Source organism: Mirounga angustirostris, unplaced genomic scaffold (assembly GCF_029215605.1).
Source record: "Mirounga angustirostris isolate CCGP_5_RB_7025 unplaced genomic scaffold, mMirAng1.0.hap1 SCAF_5, whole genome shotgun sequence".
Classification (NCBI taxonomy): domain Eukaryota; kingdom Metazoa; phylum Chordata; class Mammalia; order Carnivora; family Phocidae; genus Mirounga; species Mirounga angustirostris.
This window is the reverse complement of record NW_026991713.1, coordinates 60,354,215-60,380,809: the sequence shown is the minus strand read 5'-3', so window position 1 is coordinate 60,380,809 and position 26,595 is coordinate 60,354,215. Positions and strand designations below refer to the sequence as shown.

At 52.9% G+C, this 26,595-nt stretch overlaps 3 protein-coding genes across 4 annotated transcripts in view; 1 reads left to right on the top strand and 2 right to left on the bottom strand.

The window, feature by feature from the left end:
* MYG1 (MYG1 exonuclease) overlaps positions 1-2,784 on the top strand; it is a 9,609-nt gene extending 6,825 nt beyond the window's left edge. Inside the window, exons 7-9 of one of the 2 annotated variants that reach the window (XM_045873346.3) lie at positions 35-86; positions 484-541; positions 2,647-2,784. In XM_045873346.3, the coding sequence (XP_045729302.2) occupies positions 35-86; positions 484-541; positions 2,647-2,702 (166 nt within the window). In that variant the 3' untranslated portion in view covers positions 2,703-2,784. Of the gene's footprint in view, positions 1-34; positions 260-483; positions 542-2,646 lie in introns of those variants that run through there. The other variant, XM_045873345.3, reaches the window with a different exon arrangement.
* Positions 526-14,144, bottom strand: AAAS (aladin WD repeat nucleoporin). The gene is made up of 16 exons (XM_045873342.3): positions 13,879-14,144; positions 13,074-13,201; positions 9,261-9,316; positions 8,855-8,946; positions 8,611-8,657; positions 8,269-8,367; positions 7,807-7,950; positions 2,733-2,853; positions 2,272-2,396; positions 2,014-2,074; positions 1,783-1,873; positions 1,485-1,578; positions 1,335-1,402; positions 1,114-1,195; positions 912-996; positions 526-779 (listed from the first exon to the last, which is right to left on the bottom strand). The coding sequence occupies exons 1-16, from the start codon at positions 13,999-14,001 to the stop codon at positions 555-557; spliced, it is 1,641 nt and encodes a 546-aa protein (XP_045729298.1). The 5' UTR covers positions 14,002-14,144; the 3' UTR covers positions 526-554.
* On the bottom strand, positions 13,073-26,595 carry SP7 (Sp7 transcription factor). The gene is made up of 4 exons (XM_064591191.1): positions 26,345-26,595; positions 25,826-25,853; positions 17,992-21,094; positions 13,073-13,201 (listed from the first exon to the last, which is right to left on the bottom strand). The coding sequence occupies exons 2-3, from the start codon at positions 25,844-25,846 to the stop codon at positions 19,820-19,822; spliced, it is 1,296 nt and encodes a 431-aa protein (XP_064447261.1). The 5' UTR covers positions 25,847-25,853; positions 26,345-26,595; the 3' UTR covers positions 13,073-13,201; positions 17,992-19,819.

The window sequence follows — 26,595 nt, the reverse complement described above, 5'->3', positions numbered from 1 at the left end:
CTCCCACTGACTTCCTCTTTCTGTTCACTTGTAGGCTGCCCCTGCCAGAGCCATGGCGAGGTCTTCGGGATGAGGCCCTGGACCAGGTCAGTGGGATTCCTGGCTGCATCTTTGTCCACACCAGCGGCTTCATTGGTGGGCACCACACCAGAGAGGGTGCCCTGAGCATGGCCTCTGCCACCCTGGCCCAGCGCCCGGTACCTAAGCCTCCCACAAACTCCCTAGTCCAATAAAACGTCATCTACTGCATACTGATCAAGTCCTTGCCCCATTATTGCCTGCACCATTCTGGGAACTTGCCTGAAACTTGGGAAAAGTGAAAGTCTATTACATGCCAAAGCCTATGGTAGGTCTTTTCTTAGCTCTGCTTTCCAAATCACCTGAGAACCACCCAGTTCCTAGGGTTAAATAAGTTGGCCAAATTCATAAAAAGTAACAGCCATCTTAACCCAAAGTCCACACCTTTTTTTTTTTCTTCACTAGACCCCAGTGCAACTCCCTGGAAAAAAAAGTCTCATAACGGAGTGGAAAACAACAAAGGGTATTGTTTATTATTAGAAGTGCGAGTGAGGGGAGTGGGACTGGGCAGGTAGTGGCCCTGGGAGAGGGTCCCACGGGGCAGAGGTTGGGGATGTCTCAGTAAAGAGGGGTAGATCATGAGTAGAGCCTCCACCCCCAGCTGGGGGCTCCTGGGTTCGGCCAAGCACTGGGCTAAAACGTGGAAACTGGGCATTAACAAAGTACAGAGGGATGTGGGCAATTCGGCCTGTGGACCAGCACTGCAGAGAGGGACAAGAAAAATCAGTCAGAGCCTAGGCCCAAAGAAGGCCACATGGCAGGGCCACGCAGCAGGCACAGCCCTCAGTTCCTCCACTCTGCTCCCCAAATGCCCAGCAGCCTGGCCTACTCACCACACTGAGCAGAGCCCCTTTGTTGAAGGATGGATGGAAAGTGATGAGCTGCGCCTGGGCCCCCGGCTCCCCCTGGATAATGCCGCTAGGGGGAGAAGGTGAGCAGGCAGTTGGAGACAGGGGTGAAGCAGGATGTGGGTTCCGAGTGGGGTGTGGGAAGGTGGGTAGGGAGTTCAGACCTGATGGCCTACCTGGCACTTACCAAGGAAGCAGCTCAAACACGGGGCTGTTTCGAGTGCGAAAAAGGAGGATGACTGGTTTCCCATCCTGGACCCGTGGATTTCCTATGAGAAATGGATGCACTAGGAAGGCACCCTGGAGGCAGAATCCCAGCGCAGGGCAGAGGACGGCAGCCCGGGCCCGGACACCCCCCACTAATGGGAAGACGGCCGTGGCCCAAGCAAAGTCCTTCCCAACTCTTACCTTTCATGAGCACAGCCAGACGCTCCCCACTGGGGTCCCAGACCATGGAGTGGGCTTCTCCCCCAAATCTGAGTTACAAGAGTCAGTTGGGAGGGCTCAGCATGGTCCCGCCCACCTTTTCACTGCCCCTCCCTCAGCCATTCAGCTCACCTTTCCTCTCCATCTGGTGTCTGTACTGTCGTCTCAGACAGATCCGCCACAATGGTGGCTGACTTGGCACCTCCAACGCGCCCCTTCCCCTCCCCTGCAAGAAGGGCGGAGGCTCTGAAGTACAGCAAGCGGGCCTCTCACTGGTCCTCTGCCTCACATCCGTTGTAAGCATCAACACCTCTCAAGTCTCCCAAGCTTTACTTCCCTTTATCCTTCAGAGTAGCGTCTTCCAGAGGATTCCTGCCTCCCTCTGACTACCCCAGATATTCTGCATCCTGAGCTGTTTCCCCTGACTCACCGCAACGTTCTGGGAATGACAAGGAGTAAATGAGTGGTTCCCCCAATACAGTGAACAGCAGTCGGTTTCCATCTGGGCTCCAGCAGCCAGTCTGGGGTCAGGGAGCAAAAGGCCGGGGAACATCGGTCGGCAGGGGAATGCAGGAAGAAAAGTAGAGGGTGAGGGGAGACACGCTTGGGGCACCGGGGACCCGCCTCCTCCCCAGCTCTCTGAATCACGGTCCCCTCTCACCTGACACCGCCCTGACAGAGTAGGCCATCTCTCGCAAGTCCACATCTGGGCCTCCCAGACTCTGTGCCGGAGAGAGGCAGGTCACAACTCAGGACCTCTAGGTTCCAAAACCTGGACTGCCCTCCCCCTGCCAGTCCCAGGGCCAGGTCAGAGAATGCGAACAGAACAGAAGGTTCTGCTGCTGGAAGTTCCAGGAGCCAAGTGCCTTTCTCTAGGTCATCCTTGCCCTCCCCCTCCCTCTGGCCTCCTCCCACTCACCGAAAGACAGCTGAAGGAGTGGTAGCCAGGACTTTGCTGCCATCCGGGGACCAGAGCAGATTGGTAACCCCGCCTCCCCGAAACCAGGGAAGGGGAACACAGGTCTCTGTTGAGACATCCCATACCTAGGCCAGAGGGGTCGGGATGAGAGAGGAAACTCCAGCATCCCTATCCTGTGACAGGGGCTGCCCTTACTCAAGGTACAAAGACACAGAAAGGAGATGAAGCAGGAGAGGGACTGTAGAACAGGAGGGAATAGGTTGATATGTGCAGGGACAGCAAGCAGAATTGTACATCTGAGGAGTGTGAATGGTACCGCTCCTTCCCTGGGTAAGTTTAACACTGAATGGACAATTATTTCTCTCCTCCCCATAGGCTATCTTCCACCCCCAGGCAAAGAATGCTCTTGCCTCAAGTCTGAGGGGGGCTGAAATGACCGCAAGCAGGGGGGACCAACTCACCAGGATAGCAGCATCCACAGGTGAAGCTGAGAGCAGCCGCCCCCCACTGGGCGCCCAGGCCAAGCTGGTGACAGGTGTGTGTCCAGGGTGAGAGAGCACTTGGGCACAACCGGAAGAGGGTCTGCAGAGGGGAAACAGGGTATGAAATCAGAAGGAGACAAGGACACCCCATGACTATTTCCTTACCTCCTGACAAAACTTCCACATCCCAATGGTCCCTCAAATCCAGGTTAGGGGAAATGAGTAAGGGTCATGGAAGTTAAAGGAAGAAAAAAAAAAAAAGGGCAAAATCACCACCATTAGGTCCACAGATGAAAACGAGTGAAAGGGAGTAAGCTTTCACTGTAGGCGTCCAGGAGACACACACTTCGACCAGCAAGGCTAGATGGTGCCGAGCCCGGGAGAGGTCACGCTCCGCCCCAGACCAGAGCCCTCTCCCCATGGGGCCATCCAGCCTGGAGCCCCGGATCATCTGTGATGTTACCTCAAGGTTCCAGTCTCCTCTCCAGAGTTATCTGCTGCTCCCCAGAACTCATCCTGTGCTGCAAAGCCTGTCCCTCCCCTCTTTCCTTGTCAGAATTACTCTCCCTCTGTGCTCCTGCATGGTTTTCTGCTTGTCACAAAGGTGCAGCAGGGGGGGTCGTCCTCCACCACCGGGCTGGGGGCTGCCTCGTACTTCCTGAGCCGCGTACTCGGCCTGACAGGTGCAGGCTACTACCTGAACGCGGCCCTCTCCTCCACCACCAAACGGTAACCACCTCTAGCGCCAGTGGGATCTTAGGTTGCCGACCTACAACTGTTTCTTGAACTTTACAATAAACCCTAGTTCTCTTTTCAGGTCCGTTCATAGAGATCCATCTCATTCTTTTCAGTGGCTCCGCTGTCTCCACTCCCCTGAATCAAGAAACTAGAACTGATTCGGTCATACCTCCAAAAATGGACATTACAACTGTTTGTAGTGTTTTATCATTTCCAACAATGCTGCAAAAATTATTCTCTATATCTATATCCTTATGTACTCGTGTTACTATGTGTTCATAATTTGGGAGTAAAAAAGGCTTGCACTTTTATTTTTTTATTTTTTAAAGATTTTATTTTATTTATTTGTGAGAGAGAGAGCGTGAGCGCACAAACATGGGGAGTGGCAGGCTATGTCAAATAAATAAATAAAATCTTTTAAAAAATAAATAAAAAATAAATAAATAAATATGCCAACAAATTATTTTCTGAAAAGTTTGTACCACAATATAGTCTTCTCACCAAGAAAAAAAGTACCCATTTTCCTGGTCTTGCTAGTACTGGATATTACCAAACATTATAATTTTAATAATACCATTCTGAATGAGTGAAAAATGTATTTTTAAAAAAAAAATTCTGTATTTTCTTCCAATCCTTTTATTTTTACACTTAGTTCTTTTCTCTGCTTGGAATTTATTTGTATAGAAAAAGTATAGAATTTTTTTTTTTTTAAAGATTTTATTTATTTATTTGACAGAGAGAGAGATAGCGAGAGCAGGAACACAAGCAGGGGGAGTGGGAGAGGGAGAAGCAGGCTTCCCGCCGAGCAGGAAGCCCGATGCGGGGCTCAATCCCAGGACCCTGGGATGATGACCTGAGCCAAAAGCAGATGCTCAATGACTGAGCCACCCAGGCGCCCCTGTATAGAAAAAGTATAAAGCCAGGACTACCTTTATTATTTCCTAAATGGAGAGCCAATTAGCCCAACACTAAAATAAAAAAATCTAAACTTCATTGCAATGAAAAGCCACATTTCTCATATATTCTTAGATCTATTCCTGAATGTTACACAATTATGCTGATCTGTTTGCCTATCCTCATGCCAATAAATTCCCATTACTGTAACTTCATAAGATATTTAATACTTGGTAGGGCAAGTCTCCCCTCCACATTCTTCCTTTTCAAACTTCTCTTGGCAACTCTTCCATATTTATTCTTTAATAAAAACTCTGAATATCATTTTGCCCAGTTCAGAAAAACCAAACCCAGCAGAATTCTGATTGCAAGTCCACTTAATTTGACATTTCTATGATGACACATTCCTGTCCAGGCGTACAGTGTGTCTCTCCGTTTAGTCAGCTCTTGCTTTATGTTCTTTCACAACTTTCTCCAGATGTCTAGTAGATTAAATAAATGTAACAATTCATTCCCAGTGATTTTGGTAACTGCACATGTTGTAAGTAGAATATTTTTTCCATTTCAATTTCTCAATGATGATTGTAGGTATAAAAGGAAACTATTACACTTTTGGTCTCCTGGATCCAGTCACCTTTCTACATTTAAATTTCTTATTAGCTCAAAAAGGTTTTTTTAGCTGAGTCGCTTGTTTTATCTAGGTATGAAATCGTATCTTCAAAGAAGAATAATTTTCCCTTTGTTTTCAAGACTTCACCTTTTTTCTTCTCTTACTGCACTCACTAGAATCTCCAAATATAATGTTGATTAATAACAGTGATAATGAGGGACACCTGGCTAGCTCAGTAGGTAAAGCATGTGACTCTTGATCTCGGGGTTGTGAGTTCAAGCCCCACACTTGGTGTAGAGATTACTTAAAAAAATAAAATCTTAAATAAAAATAACAGTGATAATATATCTCTGTCTTGATCTTGACATTACTGAAAGAAATACCTTTAATATTTTATATTCACTAATATGGTAGCCACTGATTCTGAGTAAATACTTTTTTTTTCTCAGTAAATACTTTGTTTTCTCCTTTAATTTGCTAATTTTTTTTATTAGTCTTTTTTTTTATTCTTATGTTAATCCCCATACATTACATCATTAGTTTTGATGTAGTGTTCCATGATTCATTGTTTGTGCATAACACCCAGTGCTCCATGCAGAATGTGCCCTCCTCAATACCTATCACCAGGCTAACCCATCCTCCCACCCTAATTTGCTAATTTAATAAATCATGTTAATAGATTTCCTGATGACAGTCTAATTTCTGAAAAATCCTACTTGGTTAAGATTTTTTTTAAAATATGCTTTTGGACTCTATTTGCTAATATTTTCTTTAGGAGTTTTAAATCTATGCTAAAATATTGTCTTTCTTATACTACTTATTGTCAGGCTTAGGTTTTAGGTTTGAGCTTTATAAAAATAAACCAGGATGGATTCTGGGACAGAAGGAGGACATCAATGGAAACACTGGTGAAATTTGAAGAAAGTCTGAGTTTAGTTAATAACATATAAACGTCAGTTTCTTAGTTTTGACAAATGTCACATGGTAACAAGATGTTAACAATGGGTGAAACAGGGATGCCTGGGTAGCTGGTTGGTTAGGCGTCTGCCTTTGGCTCAGGTCATGATCCCAGGGTCCTGGGATCAAGTCCCGCATCAGGCTCCGGGCTCAGCAGGAGTCTGCTTCTCCCTCTCCCTCTGCCCCTGGGTTCATGCGCTTGTGTGCTCTCTCTCTCTCGTTCACTCTCTCTCAAATGAATAAATTTTAAAAAATCTAAAAAAAACAATGGGTGAAACTGGGTGATGGATATTCAAAACTCTCTGTACTATCTTTGCAGCTGTTCTAAAAATCTAAAATTAGAGGCACCTGGGTGGCTCAGTCGTTAAGCATCTGCCTTCGGCTCAGGTCATGATCGCAGGGTCCTGGGATCGGGCCCCACATCCGGCTCCCTGCTCCGTGGGAAGCCTGCTTCTCCCTCTCCCACTCCCTCTGATTGTGTTCCCCTCTCTCGCTATGTCTCTGTCAAATAAATAAATAAAATCTTTTGGGGCGCCTGGGTGGCTCAGTTGGTTGAGTGACTGCCTTCGGCTCGGGTCATGATCCTGGAGTCCCTGGATTGAGTCCCGCGTCGGGCTCCCTGCTCAGCAGGGAGTCTGCTTCTCCCTCTGACCCTCCCCTGTCTCATGTGCTCTCTCTCTCAAATAAATAAATAAAATCTTTTTAAAAAATTAAAAATAAATAAAAATCTAAAATTATGCCAAAATAAAGTTTATTAAAAGAAAAAATCAGGAGCCTGATTTCCAAAAATTTCCCAATTTTTCTGTGATCTGGTCTAATTCAAATAACATGGAGGGGAGCCTGGCTGGCTCAGTCGGTAGAGCATGTGACTGTAATCACAGGGTCATGAGTTCAAGCCCCACTATGTGCTGGGCGTGGAGCCTACTTTAAAAACAAACAAGGACACCTGGGTGGCTCAGTCGATTAAGCGTCCACCTTTGGCTCAAATCATAATCCCAGGGTCCTGGGATCGAGCCCTGCATCGGGCTCCCTGCTCAGCGGGGAGCCTGTTTCTCCCTCTGTCTGCCGCTCCCCCTGCCTGTGCATGCACTCTCTCTCTCTCACAAATAAATAAATAAAATCTTAAAAAAATAAAATAAAAAATACAAACAAAAACACGGAGATTATCTTTTCTTTGAAATTAGACCTCTCGTAAAGCCATGTCTGCGTGGCAATTTTTTTAGTGGTAGAGCTCATCTGTTTTAATTTCTTTTACACAATCCACTTTGGTTACAGATGTTGGTAGAGAATCAAATATTTCCTTTAGATTTTCAATGTGTTGGTCTAAACTTATACATGATATTCTGTAATAATTCTTCTATTTTCTTCCATATCTGCACTTATCTCTTCTTTCCCACTCTGAAAAATACTGTACTTTGATTTTCTCTTTTACCCTAATAAGGCTGGCCACAAAGTTTTCTTCTTTATTCATAATTTAAAGGACGAGTTTCTGATGTTATATTTACTTAGTTCTCATGGGGATTCTTTTTCCAATTTCCTTGATTTCAACTTATGTCTATATGAATCCCCTCCCCCACTGCCTTTAACCCTACATCTGACAGTCCTCTGGAAAAGTCAGTCTTTCTACTCCATGATCCATGTATACACACTGCCCACAATTTCAGAAGCTCCTAGTTCTGTCCCTTTCTCTAGATTACAGCATTCTCAGCAGCTCGACATTGACCTTAGGTCTGCTCCTCCCAGCCCTGGGAAGTGCTGTGAAGATAAAGAACTTCCAGACCTCCTGGCCACCCACCACCACTAACACGGCCACAAGCCTCCGGCCAAGGGAAGACAGAGGCTACTGGGACTCACCGGGTAGACAGAGAGGTGGGGTCCAGGGTCCAGATGAGAATGCAGGTCTGGCAGGCCACAGCCAAGACAGAGGCACTGAGGGGCTTCCAGGCCAGAGCCGCCACATTTCGCTGCAGCCGGTGCTTCAGGGAGGGGACTATAGTGCTGTGGTGAACATTAAGGGACTCAGTCAAAGCAGGGACACTATAGCTCAGGGGACCGGAATTCAGTTGAGGAGGGAAAGGCAAGAGAAGAAAGCTGATCACCCAGGGCCTAGGGGTATTGTGGGATAGGACAGGATAAAGGTTAGATCTGGAAATGGGACACATCTAGTTGTAGAGACTCCCTGACCCTAGTTCTGGAAGGGGTCCTGTGGCCCAGGCCCAGGAACCTACAGGAGCCCTGGAACCAAGGCTGATGAGGAAAGAAGACTGACTTAGGGAGACCGAAGAGTCGGAGCCTGCCCAGTAGGTGTCCACATACCTGTTGGCATTATACACCCGGATTGAGTCATCTAGCAGGGCCACTGCAAACTTGTTGGTGTGGGGGTGCCAGGCAAAGACCCGCAAGCAGCAGCTGGACCTGGGGCCAGAGTGAGCATGAGGGGCCTGAACCCATCCCCCAACCCAGAGGCTCAGATTCCCTTTCACGTGAGGGCATTATTGCTTTTCACTTTTTCTTTTATTTCTTTTTTTGGGAGTGAGAATGTGGGTAACAGTCAGGAAAGGGGTGAGAGGGGTCTCTGCCTTGACTTCCCTCTCCCCCAGAGAAGTTCCAAGGTTCAGGACTTCCTTCCCACAAAAGCCTCAGGGCTTGTACACTCACCAGTTTGTGACTTGGGCAAATTCAGCAATCAGATCTTCGCTCCTGAGCTGTGAGAACAAAGCGGATAGAGGATGCACTGGGACAAAGGGAGCTTATCCCCCCAACTTCCCACAGGGGAACTGGACCACTCCCACCCTCTGCAGCCTTTCTTCCCACCCCACCCTGACCCTAAGGGATGGGAAGTGGAAGAGGGCAGGAGTGAGGGAGTAGCAGCCAAAGGGCCAGGGGAGGAAGCCAAACTTACAGACAGATGGGGGAACAGGGACCCATGGAGGGAGGAGGCCCATCGACAGAGTGCCAGGGCCCAGCTGGATGCCGTCTTCACCCACTCAAACACTGTGGGGATGAGGAAGCAGCTCTGATTAAACCATTCACAGGGCTGTCACTGGGTACCCTTGGATAAGGAATGAACAAGGAAAGGACAAGCATTCCCCAGGGCCTTCCGCCCAACCCATACTCAAGATACCCACTCTGGGGTATGTGAGATAGGCAGAGGAGAAAAGAAGATGGCAGCACAAAGACAACTAGGACAGGAAAACAAGGCTAAAGGGAAGGGAGCTGGGCCCAGAGGTATTGGGATGAGTTAGGAAAAATATGGAGGGGAGATGCCAACCACAAAACTAGAGAAGGTTGTAGGGAAAAGTACTTACCCTCCTCCTCTGAGTTCGCAATTTCATTCAGCACCCCAAAAAGGCCCATATCACGCCTGAGGAGAGGAAGCTGGGAGTCAGATTACTCTGATCCCTTTGGTCTCCCTCTACAAGTTATACTCATTTAGTAAATGTGTACTAAAAATAAAAGCACTCAGGGGCGCCTGGGTGGCATAGTAGGTGGAATGTGTGACTTTTTTTTTAGAGATTTTATTTATTTATTTGCAAGAGAGAATGAGAGACAGCACGAGAGGGAGGAGGGTCAGAGGGAGAAGCAGACTCCCCGCTGAGCAGGGAGCCCGATGCGGGACTCGATCCTGGGACTCCAGGATCATGACCTGAGCCAAAGGCAGTCGCTTAAACCGACTGAGCCACCCAGGCGCCCCAGGAATGTGTGACTCTTAATCTCCGGGTTTTGAGTTCAGGCCCCACAATGGATGTAGAGATCACTTAAAAATAAAATCTTTGCAGGGCACCTCGGTGGCTCAGTTGGTTGGGCGACTGCCTTCGGCTCAGGTCATGATTCCAGAGTCCTGGGATCAAGTCCCACGTCGGGCTCCGGGCTCAGCGGGAAGCCTGTTTCTCCCTCTGACCCTCTCCCCTCTCATGATGTTTCTCACTCTCTCTCTCTCTCTCTCAAATAAACGAATAAAATCTTTTTTTTTTTTTAAAGATTTTATTTATTTATTTGAGAGAGAGAGAATACCTGAGAGGGGATAGGGTCAGAGGACAAAGCAGACTCCCTGCCGAGCAGGAAGCCCGATGCGGGACTCGATCCAGGGACTCCAGGATCATGACCTGAGCCGAAGGCAGTCGCTCAACCAACTGAGCCACCCAGGCGCCCCTAAACGAATAAAATCTTTAAAAAATAAATAAAATAAAATCTCTGGGATGCCTGGGTGGCTCAGTCAGTTAAGTGTTTGACTCTTGATTTCAGCTCAGGTCTTGATCTCAGGGTCGTGAGTTCAAGCCCCGCAACGGGCTCCATGCTGGGTATGGAGCCTACTTAAAATAAAATAACACAACACAAAATCTTAAAAAAAAAAAAAAAGGAGCATTCACATTTAATGAGTTCCAAGTATGTGCCAGGCACTTTATATATTATCCTTTCATTTAATTATCACACTAATCTGAATGGCATTCTGCTCATACAACAAGGCAACTAAGGCTCAGAAGTCTTTCAGGGCTTTGTGAGCAGGTCAGGGGATCAAGGCCCACCCTAAGCCTGTGAATGGAAAGCCATGGAAAGATTTTTTTTTTGTTTTTTAAGTAATCTCTACACCCAACATGGGTTCAAACTCATGACCCTGAGATCAACAGTCATGCTCTACTGACTGAGCAAGCCAGGTGCCCCACCTTTGAAGGATTTTAACCAGAGGAATAAACTGATCACACCAGCATTTTAAAGATTTATTTATTTGAGAGAGAGAGCGAGCGAGCGCAGGCATATGTGCGCACCAGTTGGGGGAGGGGCAGAAGGAGAGAACCTTCAAGCAGACTTTCCACTGAGCATGGAGCCTGGAGCAGGCCCCATCTCACGACCTGAGCAGAAACCAAGAGTCGGATGCCCAACCAACTAAGCCACCCAGGCACCACCCCCCCAAACTGGCATTTTAGAAAGATCAGTCTGGCTACAAATTAGAGGGACGGCGCAAAAATGGAGAGGAGGGGATGAGTTAAGAGGCTACTTCAGGAATCTGGAAAAAAGGCCAAAGTGCTCTGAACCAACAGGGTTGGAGAAAAGCAGATAGATTTGAGAGGTTGAAGAAGTAGAATGAACAGAACTTGAGGGCTAACTAGACATTAGTAGGAGTAACATCAAACGAAACACCTATGTAATAATCGCAGTAGCTAATACTGCGCACCGTACGCCAAGGCTGGGCTAGATGCTCTGCATGCATTATCTAATTCAGTCACTATCACAACCCTTCAACATAGGTATTGTTACATCTGCATTTGTAGATGAGAGAACAGAGGCATGAAGAGGTTGATATTGTCAATGTGACCTCGATAGGACATAGCAGCATCAGGATTCAACCTATCTGCCTCAGAGCCTACACTCAAAAATCACTTGCTCCTGGGGCACCTGGGGGGCTCAGTCGTTAAGCATCTGCCTTCGGCTCAGGTCATGATCCCAGGGTCCTGGGATTGAGCCCCACATCGGGCTCCCTGCTCAGTGGGGAGCCTGCTTCTCCCTCTCCCACTCCCCCTGCTTGTGTTCCCTCTCTCGCTGCATCTGTCAAATAAATAAATAAAATCTAAAAAAAAAAAAACCACTTGCTCCTGAATGAGCAGTGAGGCCATTCCTTGAGATGAAAAACATGAGATAGAAACAGGTTTGGAGGGTGCCTGGGTGGCTCAGTTGGTTAAGCGACTGCCTTCGGCTCAGGTCATGATCCTGGAGTCCCAGGATCGAGTCCCGCATCGGGCTCCCTGCTCGGCAGGGAGTCTGCTTCTCCCTCTGACCCTCCCCCCTCTCATGTGCTCTCTCATTCTCTCTCTCTCAAATAAATAAATAAATAATCTTAAAAAAAAAAAAAGCAGGTTTGGAAAGGAAAATGAAGAGATCGGCTTTGAACACGCGGAGTGTGTAAAAGCCTGCAGAAGGGCGCCTGGATGGCTCAGTCGTTAAGCGTCTGCCTTCGGCTCAGGTCATGATCCCAGGGTCCTGGGATCGAGCCCCGCATCGGGCTCCCTGCTCTGCGGGAAGCCTGCTTCTCCCTCTCCCACTCCCCCTGCTTGTGTTCCCTCTCTCGCTGTGTCTCTGTCAAATAAATAAATAAAATCTTAAAAAAAAAAAAAAAAAGCCTGCGGAAGAGCCAACTGAGGGTGTCTGGTAGACAAGGGAACACCCAGGTATGAAGTCTCAATTCCGAGTCCAGCCCAGGACACCAGCATTTCAGGGACATCGGAAAGAGGAGGCACAGAAAAGGCAGAGAAGCAGCAGCTGAAGAGGTAGGCAGTGAGAAAGAATGACTTATCAGACAATGAATGGCTGTTTAACTTCACTCACACAAAGATGCGCAAATTAAATGGTACTCTGATAACAAATATCTCGATCTGGCGGCACGTGTGTTGGGGAGCGGGCACTTTCATACGCTGCTGGTGGGACTGTAAATATGTACAAGTTCAGTGGAGGGCCATCTGGCAGCAGCTCACAAAGTTACAAATGAACATACCCTTTGAAGCCACCAACTAGATTTGTAGGGATTTATCCTACACACGACAGTGATAATAACTAATCCTTGAAGGTTTTTTTTTTTTTTAACCCTTGAAGGTATTAATATGTATGTGCCAGGCACTGTTCTCTAAGTGCTTTACATCCATTAATTCATTTCATCGTCACTACACCTTGTAAAATCGGTCCCCTTTTACAGATGAGGAAAGTGAGGGACCAAGTGATTAAGTAACTTGCCCAAGATCACACAGCTAAAGAGTGACCAAGCCAGGACCTGAACCCAGGCAGCATGGCTCCACTCCTAAATGTACTAAATGAATGACCTAAATATGAGATTATTCACTGCAACACTATCCCTAACCTTGCTGAGCTTCAGGTAAGGGCTCAGAAAGTGGTAATGATACAAAGAGCAGGTAGGGAGCAGGCTCACTTAAACCAGAAAGCAAGGCAAGTCACTGGAGATGAAATGAACTACTGTCGACTTAGGTTTCCCAATAAGGACTACTAATTTGTTATGATGAATGATATCCGGCACTGAGCTAAAGAGAGCCTGGCAGCCCAAGGCAGAGGGATGTTGACCCCATCTTCTCTGGGATCTGCAGACATGATCCGGGAGACCCTTTGCGACATCTCACCATATGTTGATGCATCTCTTCCACACTTGCTCCCGGTGATGGATGAAGGCAGTTCTTGTGCCATGGTCCAGCCTCCCAGGGGTCTTCAGGGGATCCTTGGTGAGGTTCAGGACAGGAAGATTGATCCACTATAGGCCAGAAGTGAGAGGTGTGAGAGGTGTGACGGTGAGTCAGTCTCTTTCCCAGATCTCTGCTGAACTCCCTGCCATCTCCAAACTATGGCTGGGCTAAGAGTAAGAGGCTCTGGAAACCTGTTTCCCATTCCCATAAACTTAATCCTTGTGGGAAAGTGAAACAGCTTAACTCCCTTATCTGTAAAACTAGCGTATTTCATAGGGTTGCTGTGATTATTGGATCTTAGAACATCTGTGAGGCACACCTGATTCAGTCTCTTTCTTACATAGCAAACGCTCAATAAATCAGCAGTTTCTCTCCCTTTTCTTTCCCAGGAACTCCATGGGGGAGAAAAAAAAACAAAACAAAACTCCAGGTTGTGCCTTCCCAGCTCTCACAGATACTGTCTTCAACTTTTCAACAGTTCTCCTGGACCCTCACATCCCCTAAATTCTCCCTCATTCTCTCCATTCCCTCCAGGCCCGCCCCACAGCTCCTCAACATCCCTCATCCTCCAGTCCCAGCCCTAAAATACATTCCAGCCCTTCTAGTCTCGAGTCTGGGCCAGGCTGCTTCCAGTCGACCAGGCCGAGGACCACGACCGCTGGCCCCGCTACGGGGCCTCAGGTCCCCTAGTCTCCCGGGCCCCGCCCCCATGCCGGTAGATCCCCTCCCTCCTCGCTCCGACCACCTGGCCCCGGAAGTCGGGAGGCGGACTCTCATAGCTATTGCCTGTCGTCAACTCGTTATTGTGCTCGTAGAGGGTGACTTGACCCCTAGGCGGCGGCGGAGGGAACAGTCCCAGGGAACACATCTTGCCGGGCCCGAGGACGTCTGGAATCGGTAAGCTCACGGATCCCGCTTCCCTAACCCTCTTAGTTCCCGGGCTAGATTCGGATCCGTACGGGTAGCCGTCTGGGACAAACGGCAGTGCCCAAATTCAACGGAAGTTAGGGGAAGAGAAACGCAGAACACGAACGCGTGCGCAGTCCCGGGACAGACTGCCAGAGCTTCCTCGCGCGCCGCCTGGCGGCCGGAGGGGGAGCGACGCCGGCATGTCCGCAGGGTCAGCCCCTAGTTAAGGGTCAGAGTGGGGGGGGGGGGGTTGTTTGTTTTCTGTGAGACTGCCTTTTTCCCCCAGTTCCGAAGTCCGCAACACAGTTTCCCACTCACCTCTCAGCGCTCGGAAAGCCCAAGATAAGCCACGTTCAGGGAAGTATCTAATTAAACCCTCCCAGGACCGTGGATCGTCCAGAGGAAAATGCGGACCTTCTTGGGCAGCTGACTGGAAAGCTGAGGGGAAAGCCTCCGGGAGGAGTAAAGTCAGGAGAGACCTTGGGAGGGAGAGGGATGCGCCAGCCAAAACCTCAGGCCCCCGGGGTTAGGGGTGGAGGGCGAGTGAGTTGGAAAACAGTGACGTTTCCTGAGTGTGTATTATACAGTAACGTGCTTATATAATTTTTGTTTAAAGATTTTATTTATTTACTCATGAGAGACAGAGAGAGAGAGGCAGAGGGAGAAGCAGGCTCGCTTTTGAGCAAGGAGCTGGATACGGGGCTCCATCCCAGGGCCCTGGGATCAAGACCTAAGCCCAAGGCAGATGCTTAACCAACTGAGCCACTCAGGTGCCCCAAGTGCTTGTATAATCTTTACAACAACCCCATGAGGTGAAGGCATGAGGAAAGTGAGGCACAGAGAGGTTGTACCAAAGCCAGCATTCTGATTTAAGAATAAAAGTGGGATTGGGGCGCTTGGCTGGGCCAGTCGGTGGAGCCTGCGACTCTTAATCTCAGAGTGGTGAGTTCGGGCCAGTTCTACATGTTGGGTGTAGAGTTTACTTAAAAAATAAATAAGGGGCGCCTGGGTGGCTCAGTCATTAAGCGTCTGCCTTCGGCTCAGGTCATGATCCCAGAGTCCTGGAATCAATCCCCGCATCGGGCTCCCTGCTTGGCGGGAAGCCTGCTTCTCCCTCTCCCACTCCCCCTGCTTGTGTTCCCTCTCTCGCTGTGTCGCTCTCTCTGTCAAATTAATTAATTAATTAATTAATTTTTAAAAAAGAAGAAGAGGTGTGCCTGGGTGGCTCAGTCAGTTAAGTGTCTGCCTTCAGCTCAGGTCATGATCCCAGGGTCTTGGGATCAAGCCCCGCATCCGGCTCCCTGCTCAGCAGGGAGCCTGCTTGTCCCTCTCCCTCTGCCCCCACCCCTGGCTTTTGTTCGTGCTCTCTCTCTCTCTCTCTCTCTCCCCCCCTCCCCCGTGCGTGCTCTCTCTTTTAAATATCAAAGAAGAAAAGTGAGATTGATTTTATTTTGATTCCAAAGGATGGAACTAGAATGCAGAATGGAGGCCCCTCTTCTTAAAGCTGTGTGATTTTGGGAAAGTCTGAATTCTTTGGGCCTCAACTTCCTCACTTTTGCAGTGTCCTAATTATTTCCCATGGTTGCTTCCCATACGAAATAATGGAAATGAAGCCATTTAATAAATTTTAAGTACTAGGGGCGCCTGGGTGGCTCAATCGTTAAGCGTCTGCCTTCGGTTCAGGTCATGATCCCAGCATCCTGGGATCGAGCCCCGCATCAGGCTCCCTGCTTGGCGGGAAGCCTGCTTCTCCCTCTCCCACTCCCCGCTTGTGTTCCCTCTCTTGCTGTGTCTCTCTCTGTCAAATAAATAAATAAAATCTTTAAAAAAATTTTTTTAAGTACTAAACACTTGATTAGCCATAACTTTGCCATGAACTCGGTGACCTTGGGCTTTGGTTTGTTCATTTAATAAGGGTTAATGGGCAATTCCAATGACCATGCTCTGGGGACAAAGAAATATATAAAGCCTAGTCCCCATTCCCAAGAGTTGCCCTAGTTGGAGAATCTAGGGGGCATTCTAAGTTTAGCGATCCCCGGCTCTGTCTGCTCTTCCTTTTTACATGTAAAGTTGCCACCAAAAAGAGTTATTCCAGAGTCAGAAAACAGGAAGGCTCCAGAAGGCTTCTCTGAAAATGCCCTTACCACAGAGAAAGCCATGGGTCTCCTCTACTCTAGTACTTCCCAAATGTTAGTGAACATAGACACACTGGAGGATCTTGCTAAAATGCAGATTCTGGGGTGGAGCTCTTAAGCTGTATTTCCAAAACGCTCCCCACGTGATACTGCACAGACCAAATTTTGAGTAGCCCCAGTTTAATTTTCTAGGTTAGTGCACAGTCACCTGGAAAGTCACGGAAAGCTTAAAGAGCATAGAGTAAAAACAGGGTAGTTTGGGGAAACTTGCTGAGAAAGCTCTCCTTGAAAGAGGGAAGCAGTGCAGGCTTTGAAGGAAGACAGGGAGCCCTGACTCTGACAGATTAGTGAAGAGCACCGAGAACCTACCCACAAAGTTTTTGTTTGTACTCAATCATGCCACCCTCCAACCCCAGAGACACCCCCCCCCCCGCAAAGAAATCACTGCGGACTGGGCCTGCAACTTGCACGTCCCTTCGGTGAAGCCTGATTCCTACTAACAGGTTGTGTTGTAATTACCGAGTTAGGTGCCTGCCTCTCACCCTGTAATATGAACTGGGGAGGAGGAACAGTGCGCTGTGCATTCTTGTTCGGCCCCCGCCTCCCCCATACTTACTTAACGTTTGTTCAGTGTTTTTCAGGGTTTGCGGATTCTTGGGAGGCCCACGTCCAGGCCTAGCGCACTCCCCACTCACTTCACCAGGGGGCGCGGCGGCCCCAGCGACACAGCGACGGTGACCCACCGCCCCACCGACTCAGAGCGCTCAGCGGGCGGTCTCCAGGGCCGGGAGTGGGGGGAGCACCCTACCACCTGGGCGGGAAACCGAGGCAGCGCCGGGCCACTGCCCAAGTTTTCTAAAGGGGTCCCCGACTTAGGGAGGCGGGAGGCGCCGCCGGAGCCTGGGTGCCCGGAGCTCGGCCCGCCGCCGCCCGGCGCCCCGGCTCAGGGCCGGTAACCAGGCGCACATGGCCCGCCCGGCCCTGTTTGTCCTGGCAGCGCGCCGCCGCTATTTGAGGCGGTTTTTATCTCCCAGAAACCAGCAAAACCCCAAGCGGAGTCTAGGGAAGATGAAAGGGGCCGAGGGGCCGGGAGGGGAGGACCGCGAGGCCGCGGCGGGCGGGGGCTGGCACCGGGCAGGCGGGGACCGGGAGGCGAGGGGGCCAGGCCCTGGGGGGTCCCGAGGAGCCTGCCCGGCGGGGCGGGGGCGGGAGCCGGGACCCCCGCCCCTCGGTCGCGCCCGCAGAGCGCGTCTCTTCCGCCGCTGCCCCCGACCCCCGCCCGCGGGAGGAGCCCCGGAACGCGGCCCTCTTCGGAGCGCCTCCGAAGCGGCGCGCCCCGCCTCAGGGCAGGAGGCTTCGCACCTGGCCGCGGCGGCCGCGGCGGCAGGCTGAGGAGGGGGCTGGCCGCCCGAGCCCGCCCGCAGCGCCTCCCGAGCCGGGGGGGGGGGGGGGATGGTCGCCGGGGGCGCCGCCCGTGCGCCCCCTCAGCCCCGCGGGGGAGCCCGGGGGCGGGGGCCGCACAAAGCCCTATTGTGGCTGCGGGCTGGCCGCCACAGAGTGGCTTTTGTTCGTCCGCTAACTCGGCGGCGGGCACGGCTGATTGCAGGCCGGGGGCAGGGGGCGGTTACGTGCCAGGCCGGGGCCGCCCGCCGGGACCCCGCTCGGGGCCGCGCAGTAGTCCGCGCCGCGACCGCGACCGCGACCGCGGGGCCCTGCCCCGGCCGGGGTCGGGAGGCCGAGGCCGGGACACAGCCGGGGAAGAAACCTCCCGCCTTCCCAGCTCGACGGAGAGCTCTGGCCGCTCAAAAACTGACCTCAGCCCGAGGGCCTGGCCGACGGAGCGTTCTGCCGCGGGCACACTGTGCCAATGTGCACGATAGGATGCCCGTGGGGAGTCTCCAGTTTGCCAGGGAAAAATCCTGTGGCTCACTCTTCTTCCTTCCTCTTTCTCTTTTCTCACCAGGACAAAATTTAAAATCGAACTTTTTATTAAATTAAAAAAAAAAAAAAAGACTCCATGAGGGCATGATCCTTTCCCTTCCACAATATTACCCTCTCCCCAAGCTCCAGCGGCTTTAACCCTTTAACTTGGGGCCTTGAGGGAGCAGGAGATAGGAAAGGAGGATCCAAAGTCACAGGAAAGGCATTCAAAGGCACGAAGCGGCTTTAAAAGTCACCAGAGGTGGAGCTGGGGGCATTGGAAGTCCCTGGTTGGGGGCCTGGGGATGCAACCCCAAATCAGCTCGGGGACCTCTGTCCTCCTAGCTCTATAAATTCCTCTTTCTCATGGCTTCTAGGCACCAGCCTAGCAGTGCCTTGTACAGAATAGGCACTCAATAAATACTTGATTTATTTGAATCTGATCCCAGAGAAAGCCTCCCCCACCTATTCTTCAGGAGAGGCACCTCCAAAGCAGTGTGCTCCTCCTGTTAGGTGGGCTTCCCCAAAGAGCATGTCCGGGATGGCAGCTGCAAGCTCTCCATAACCATGGCAACAAGGGATTAGCCTGATGGGGTCATGGTGTCAGGGGAGGGGCAGTGGAAGAACCGTTTGCTCTGGGGTCAAGGGAGCTGGGGTACATTCCAGTCCTCCCCTCCATAGGACTTGAGGTTTCACAGCTTCAGGCTGGGGCTGGGAATATTAGGGATTCCCTAATTTAGAGACACCCCATCAACTCTTTAACAGAGATCTAGCTAACCAACCCTATTAGCAGAGATTCCATTAAAAGAGAAACCCCATTAACTGAGACCCTGATGATAGAAATTCTATTAACAAGATCTCCACTAACACTTTTTCTATACAGAGACACACTTAGCTAAAATTTCCATAGCAGAAATGGATCTCCTTCCCTCCCCAGCTCACTCTACCTGACCTGTCATCATAACTTAGATAAATAGAATTATTATTATTACTAGTATTCATTTCTCTTGGAACATAGGGGTTAAATATACAGGCCTGGGGGCAGCGTCCCTGACCCTGGGGTCACCCCATCTTTGGGATCAGATCCCCACTGGTCTGCCCCCCTCTTGGCACCCTGCTCCCTGCCAGGTCACTAACCCCAAGCCCCCTAACTCTGGTCCCTAATGAAGAGGCCACCAGGGGGCAATAAATTATCATCATCATCATCATCATCATTATCATTATGTTTGTAAAAACAAAAACAAAAATGCTCTGGAGCATGGAAAGCAAGTGGAAGAAGAAGCTGGGAAGACTGGAGCCTGGAAGCTAAGCAATAGTGGTAAATAAGCTTGGGAAGCAGAAAGGATGCTTGTCAAGGAGTTAGTGAGCTGGAGAAAGAAAGTGTTGGGAGCCCAGATGGAAGGAAAATGAGTTGGGTTGTAAGAGCAGAGGAGAGGGAAGCTGTGAGCAGGGGCAAGGGAAGATCTTAGGAAGCCAGAGTGCAGAAATCAGGCACAAGGTGAGGGCCTGAGATGAGAGTCTGCGGAACAGGCTCACAGCAAAGGGAGGGGTGAGCTAAGGAGGCATGCTGGGAGACACCCAGGCCCAGAACGGCCAGGGGAGAGATGGCAAGAGCCCCAAGGGCAGCATGCATAGGGCAAAGGGGGTGAGGGGCAAGCAGTGGTCCACGAAGCGGGGGGAGGCTGGCAAGGCAGCCCTGGGACTGGAGACCCTCCACGCCGCTCAGATCTCCAGCAGGTTGCTCTGCTCTGGGCTGCCTTCAGGGGCTTTCTCTGGGGGTGCTGGGGACGCTGAAGGTCGGGGCGTCTGACTGGCCTCCTCTTCCCCTGCACTGCGGCCCTCCCCCAGTTCCTTGGGGCCGCTGGGAGGGGGCCCTGGGCCTGGCTCGCCGTGGGTACGTTGGTGTTTGCTCAGGTGGTCACTTCGGGTAAAGCGCTTGGAGCAGAGCAGGCAGGTGAACTTCTTCTCCCGGGTGTGGGTGCGCACGTGGCGCTCCAGCTCGTCCGAACGGGTGAACCTCTTGCCGCAGAAGAGCCAGTTGCAGACGAAGGGCCGCTCGCCCGTGTGCCAGCGCAAGTGGGCCTTCAGGTGCGAGGCCTTGCCGTACACCTTGCCGCAGCCCGGGATGTGGCAGCTGTGGATGGGCTTCTTCCGCAGCCCAGCTGCTGCCGCCCCCAGGCGCTCTAGCTCCTGGCAGTTGGGGCAGTCGCAGGAGGAACGCCCCGCTCCACCGCCTCCGTATCCACCACTGCCCCCGGAGCCGGCCCCCCGAGGGGGTTTGGCCCCACCGCTCCCCTCCAGCTGCCCGCTATTGCTCACTGCCTTGGGTTTATAGACGTCTTGGGGCAAGACATGCTGGGGCCCTGGTTGCAGGAGGTGAGGAGCTGGGTAGGGAGCTGGATTAAGGGGGGCAAAGTCGGACGGGTAGGTGGGCAGCTGGGGGTTCAGTGGAGGCTGAGCAGGGCCTGTGGGCAGTGTCCCCTGCAGCCCATCACCCTGGCCCTGCCCACCACCTAGCCAGTTGCCCCCGGGGTGCACGTCCCACCAAGGAGTAGGAGCGTTGCCTGGGCCCGGTGAGATGCCCGCGTGGATGCCTGCCTTGTACCAGGAGCCATAGGGGTGCGCCATGTCCAGAGAGGTGTAGACACTGGGCAGGCAGTCAGAAGAGCTGTGGCCTTTGGACACTAGTAGCCCAGGGTCCTGGGTGCCTGTGGGCCCAGGGAATGAGTGGGAAAAAGGAGGGTAGTCATTGGCATAGCCCGAGGTGGGTGCAGGAGGACTGCCTGCAGGTGAGAGGAGCCCATTGGTGCTTGAAAAGGGGGCTGGGTAGGCATCCCCCATGGTTTTGGGGGCTGAAAGGTCACTGCCCACAGAGTATGGCTTCTTGGCGCCTGCTTTGCCCAGTGTCGCTGAGTCCCGCAGAGGGCTGGTGCCACCAAATTTGCTGCACGCTGCCGTCAGCATGGCCAGGGGACTGGAGCCATAGTGAGCTTCCTCCTGTGGACAGAGGGAAGCACGGCTTAGGGGGAGAGGAGGACAAGTGCAGAAGGAAGGGCAAAACTCTAGAGATGTGGAGAGCAGAACGAAGGGGTCCAGGAAGAGTTGAGGAGGATGGGAGGTAGAGGTGGAGGGGCCAGTGAACACGAGGCCCCAGGGCAGAGCTCAGATGGAGTCGTGGGGAGGAGAGCCAGGTCCAGACTGCACCCTAACAACCTGATCCAGGAGGCAGGAGGCAGAGCTCACTGTGGAGTTGCTGGGGTTCCGGGGCGCCTCAGAGGAACAGGAGACACTGCTTAAATAGCCACGAGAAGAGCCGAGGATGGATGCAGGACCTAGGTGAGGTGTGAATTAGGGGTCCTACCCCTGGAAGTGGGTTCAGAGCAAGGGCCATGGTCAGAGACTTGGAGAGGAAAGATGAGGCTCAAAGAGTAACACAGGGAGAAAATGAAGTATTAGAGGACTACAGTTGCCCCCACTCCAGATTTGCTCAGCTTTACCCCATATTTCACTTCCTGTCTCTGCCTCAGCTCTTGACTACGGCAGTGAGTGGCCTGGTCTCCCTGAGGCCGCAGCCTCATGTCCTTGGTAAGGAATCTCTTGGCAGGGATTCTAGGGCTGGGGTGCAAGAGGAAGCGACGCGGAGACACTGGGACATTGAGAGGGAACAGGGCTGTGGCCAAGCCAGGACTGTGGCTGAGGCAAGAATGTCTTTCAAGCGGGCAGTGGACACCTCCTGCTTTGTGGAGCCAGCTGGTACCCCTTTGGGAAGGCCGGAGGAGCCCAAAGTCCTCACACCCCTCCAGGACCGGGAATTGGGATGGCTAAGATATGGGCTCACAGCCACACCCCTCCATGACCAGTGTCCCCTACCATGTAGCCTACACACGTAGCTGGTCTCTCTTCACCCTTGCAGCACCGTGAGTGAAGGAAGATACGTAGATGTGGGGCATGGGGCTCTTTGAGAAACACAAAATGCCCTTAATGCTCATCATGTTGCTGCTACCAGGCCAAACCACCCTGAGATGCCCACCCGTCAGGAGCTCATGGTACCCCTCCCTGGGTCAGCCTCAGGACGTGCCGGGAGGAGATACCCTCCAGAATCCGGGGCTGGTACAGACATCCATTTCTGAGAATCCCACCCAAAAAGATGCCCTCAAAAGCTGACCTTGTACAGTTCCCTGACTGCGGCCCTCAAAAGCTGATGGATCTGGTACCTTCCCAGCTGAAAAAGAACCCAGGCGTCCAAGACCCGCCTGGTCCCTCTGAGCATGCAGCATGTGTGCGTGCGTGACACCAATCCTACAGCTACGTTTGGGGTTTTAAGGTTGCGGCGAGGGGTCTATGCCCTCATCACGCCCACACTGCTCCCCAAGTGCAGACCTGCCACTCCCCTGCCCAGTCACCTCTTTCTGAGGTCCTGTCGACCCCACAGACTCCCCAGATTTGAGCCACCAAAACCTTCCTGAAATCCGGCTATGGGAAAAGCCCTGGGTCCTCCCTAGCCAAAGTTTCCCTAGAGCCCCTGGTCTCCCAAGCAGAGGGTAAGCTGAGGCAAGGGTAGCTGGTGGGGCAGGACTCAAAGCCTAGCAGAAAGGTAAAACCACGGAGTGCGAAGGAGAGAGGCAGAGACCCAGAACCAGGAGGAGCGACAGACCCTGCCCAGGGTGAGGCACAGACGAAGAAGCCACCGGGGGTGGGGGAGGGGGAGCAGAGGGGAAAACTGGCAGTAAGGGGCAGAAATGGGCAGAGACCCAAAAGAGCAGAAAGGTGAAAAGACAAAGGGCAGGGAGAGAGAGGGAAGCAGAATAAACAAAGAAGTGATGGAGAGAGCCTGGGCTAGGAAGGCGGAGGAGAACAGAGAGGGAGAGAGAGAAGGAAGAAAACAGAAAGGGGGGAAGGGGAGAAGACAGATCTCCTACCTAAGAGAAAACCACCACGATGCTGGGCCCCAGAAAACCCCCAGACCAGGCCACTCCTCCCTCCTTCTCCCCCTGACCGCTTCTCCCCCTTGGCCCAGCCCGGCTCCGTTGGTTTCCCTGCGGTCGGTTTATTTTTAAAAACGCCGACGCCGTCCCCCCACCCCCGCCCGGCCCTCACACTGTGGCCACAGGGGCCTCCGCCAAGCCCAGGGACCCCACCCAGCTGGGGAGAGGGAAGGAGGGGTGAAAGAAGGCAAGCAGCCCCAGGCCAACAGGAGACCCCGGCCCTGGAGCAGAGGCCCCCAGGGCCCTGAGAGCAGGGAAGTGGGAGCAAGGCACCAGTCCCACTCGGATGGGTTCTGGAGGCCAAGAACTGGGCACCTGGCTAGCTTCACCGCGCCTCAGTTTCCTTCTCCAGCTGCCTGCGCGCTCCTGAGAGGGTCCTACACATGCGCCCCCATACCTGATCACATGTATTCCTTTCCCAGGGGCCCAGGAGTCCCACCTTCCAGTTGTTTTTTCTCCTACCTCCACCCAACCTTCCGCTAAAACAATAAAAGCAGGCTGAAAGTACTGGCAAGGAGTCTCCAGAGAAAGAACAAGGAGCTGTCCCAGCTCTCTCACTCATAGGCGCAGCCCAGCTGGGGAAAGTGGGAGCCTTTCTCCCGGGAGCTCACAGTGCCCCGCTGACCTCCTGCGGAAGCTCACTCTACATCTGAGGGCCAGCTGGCCATCCACGCTGAGCACCCAAGTTCCCGGGTGCCGTTCTCCACTTTCCGCCTCTGCCCACGTTGTTCGGTCCTCCCCACTTCCAATTCTCCATCCCCACCTGGCCCTCACCCCCATTTCTCCCTCCTGCCTCTTCCCCTGCAGCTCACTCGTCCCAGGTGAGCCTCTCATCGGGCAGCAGCTGCTTCCCTCTCGGAACCCCCAAGTTCTTTGCACCGCCAGAGAGCCCACCCATACAAGGCAGAGGGTTTCCTGGGCAGGGAAGAGGGGCCGTTGAGGGCCCGGGTGCCCCAAAAGTAGGAGAAACAGGCAGAGGGACTGGAATGCCTTTGTGTTGGGGGCGCATCTCCAGCTCACCAGCAGTGAGGGACATGAAGGCCTGGATGCCTGGACACACTCCTCTTGCCAAGTGCTATCCCAATCCTGTGCCTTTCCTGCAGGCCTCAGGGCCAGCCCCTCCCCCAGGCACCAGTGCCACGCTGGCGACTCTGGCATGGTGCCCACGCCCACTGGTACTGCCCCTGCCCTGGATGGCCCCAGGATTTCCACGCACCTTGGTCCTGAAGCTTCCTCAAGACCAACCGCAGGGTTTCAGTGATGGCTCAATATAGAGTCTGGTGCGGGGACAGCAGGGCGAGCAATCTGCCCTCAGTGCAGTAGAGCATCATGCCTGGGGACCCCTGACTGCATACAGAACAGTGACGAGGGGCGTCGTGCTCCCCCACTGGCTTGCATGCCATTCCTTCAGACTCAGTCTCAAATTCGCCATTCCCAGACTTCCACACACACCAGTCCTCACTTGGACCAGCAGATGCTCGGATGGCCCAGCTGCCACTCATACACACACCCCTGCGCTCTCACAAAGCCAGCCGTGCGTGCAGGCACGCTGCTTTACATCCTGACACTTACGCCCAGGCCAATGAACACAGGTGCCGAAAGATTCCCGCTCCATCTCACACACACACCTCTCCTACAGGCTGAATGAGTCGGCTTCCCGTTTGGCCCATGACCCCTGGGACTTGAGCTAGGGCACTGGGAGCAGAGATGGGTGCTTCTGAGGGGCGACTGAAGGTGGGTGACCTGAAGGGAGGACTCTCTGGCTCCAAATTCCTGTGGAGGGACCCAGAAAGCAGGACAGAGATGATGACAGAGAAACAGAGTCAGACTCAGAAGCAAGGAGAACTCAGGACGTTCTAAGTGGCTCTGAGTCCTTCCCTTCCAACTATGCACCTGGGGTCCCCCAGAACCCCTGGTAGAGTCAGTGATTTCTCAAAACCCCCAAATCTGACCTCCACGGTACCCTAGTTCCCTCCATCCCCAGTGCCAAAGGCAAGGGATGCTGGGGTCCCAGCCCCTAGGGGAAGTGGCCCAGGCCGCCCTGGAGCCTCCCACTCCCAAAATAGAGCTGAGTTTGTCTTTGGCTGAAAACTAAATATTTGTGAGCCGGGCAGGCGGCCTCAGACCCTGGCCCTCCTCCTTGGTTCCCTCTCAGGCCCAGGCCCAGTTCCTCTGGTCAGCCCCCCCACATGCACAGGACTGCCCTTCTCCCCTCTCCCATAGCTCACCTCTTCCTCTACACACACTGGCCCGGAGGCCCAGTCCCTGCCCACTACAAACCAGACCAGCTGCAGCTCAGGCTCAGGCTAGGAGCTCCCGGAGACGGGACCCCCAAGGCACCCCAGTTGCTGCCTGGTGCCCACTCCACCAGCCCGCTCACTCTCTCCCCCCGTCTGCCAGGCTGACCTACCTCCCACCCCTCCTCTTCCTCCTCTCTCCATCCCTGACCACTCCTCAGGGTTGGCGTGCAGGGCGGACCTCAGAGGTCCATGCCTTCTTCTGACCTGGCCCCTCTCATCTTCCTTTGACTGCTCTCTGACCCCTGGCCCCACTCTCTCCAACCCTTCCTCCTGCCCTCCCCTCCCACCCACCCTGAGCCCCGTCCTCTCTCCTCATCAGGGGGACCCTGGAAGTGACAAGCACCACAGCCACTGTCTGTGTGAGTTGGGAGGGGGGGGTGCGGGCAGGGATTAGGGCCATTAGGACTGTCGCTGGTGTCCTGGGGGGAGGAGGGGGCAGTTACCTCAAGCAGGGAGGATGCCATCCTGAGGCTGGGGAACAGGTCCCAAGGAGCCAGGCAGATGGAGAGAGCCAGCCGAGCCGGAGAGAGAGGGAGAGGGAGAGGGAGGGAGAATGGGAGAATGGGAGAGAAGAGATCTAAAGTTAGAAGGGACTGGGGGGTGGGGGGCGGGGGGGGGCTGCTCTCTGTCTGTAGGGATCCACCCTCTAATTACAGCTTTCCCAGCGGAGAAGGCTCCGGATCCAATGAGCAGGGCGAGAGAGGGAGGCAGAGGGTCCAAATTTCCTGCTCCATTTGCTGAGCTCCCCAAAGAAGGGATCTGGGCGGGAGAGGAGAAACAGGGCTCCAGGGAAGGGGGTGGAAGCAGGAGGAGGGTAGGGCCATGGGCAAGTTGTCAGGGTGTCCTGGGAGGTGCTGGGGGGGAATCAAAGGGACGGTGGGCCCAGGTGTCCCTCACCCCGCCCCCAGCAATCCCATAGGCATCTGTGGGCACCCCTCCCAGGGCTCCCCAGTATCATGTACCTGGGGGCTCTGGGGCTGGGTGTCCGGGGGTCTCTCCTCCCTGGAGGTCTGGCAGTGGGAGTGCGGGCAAGGGGTGACCTCAGGGCCCCGGGAGGGCTCTGCTCCTCTCCCAGGCCAGCTGCACTCCTGTTCCCACTCGGGCTGCGATCCTACAGTCCTACTCTGACTCCAGAGTCCTGGCTGCCGCCGCCGCCGCCGCTGCTCTCCTACTGCCGCTGAGGGAAGGAACAGGAGGGAAAAGGAACAAACCC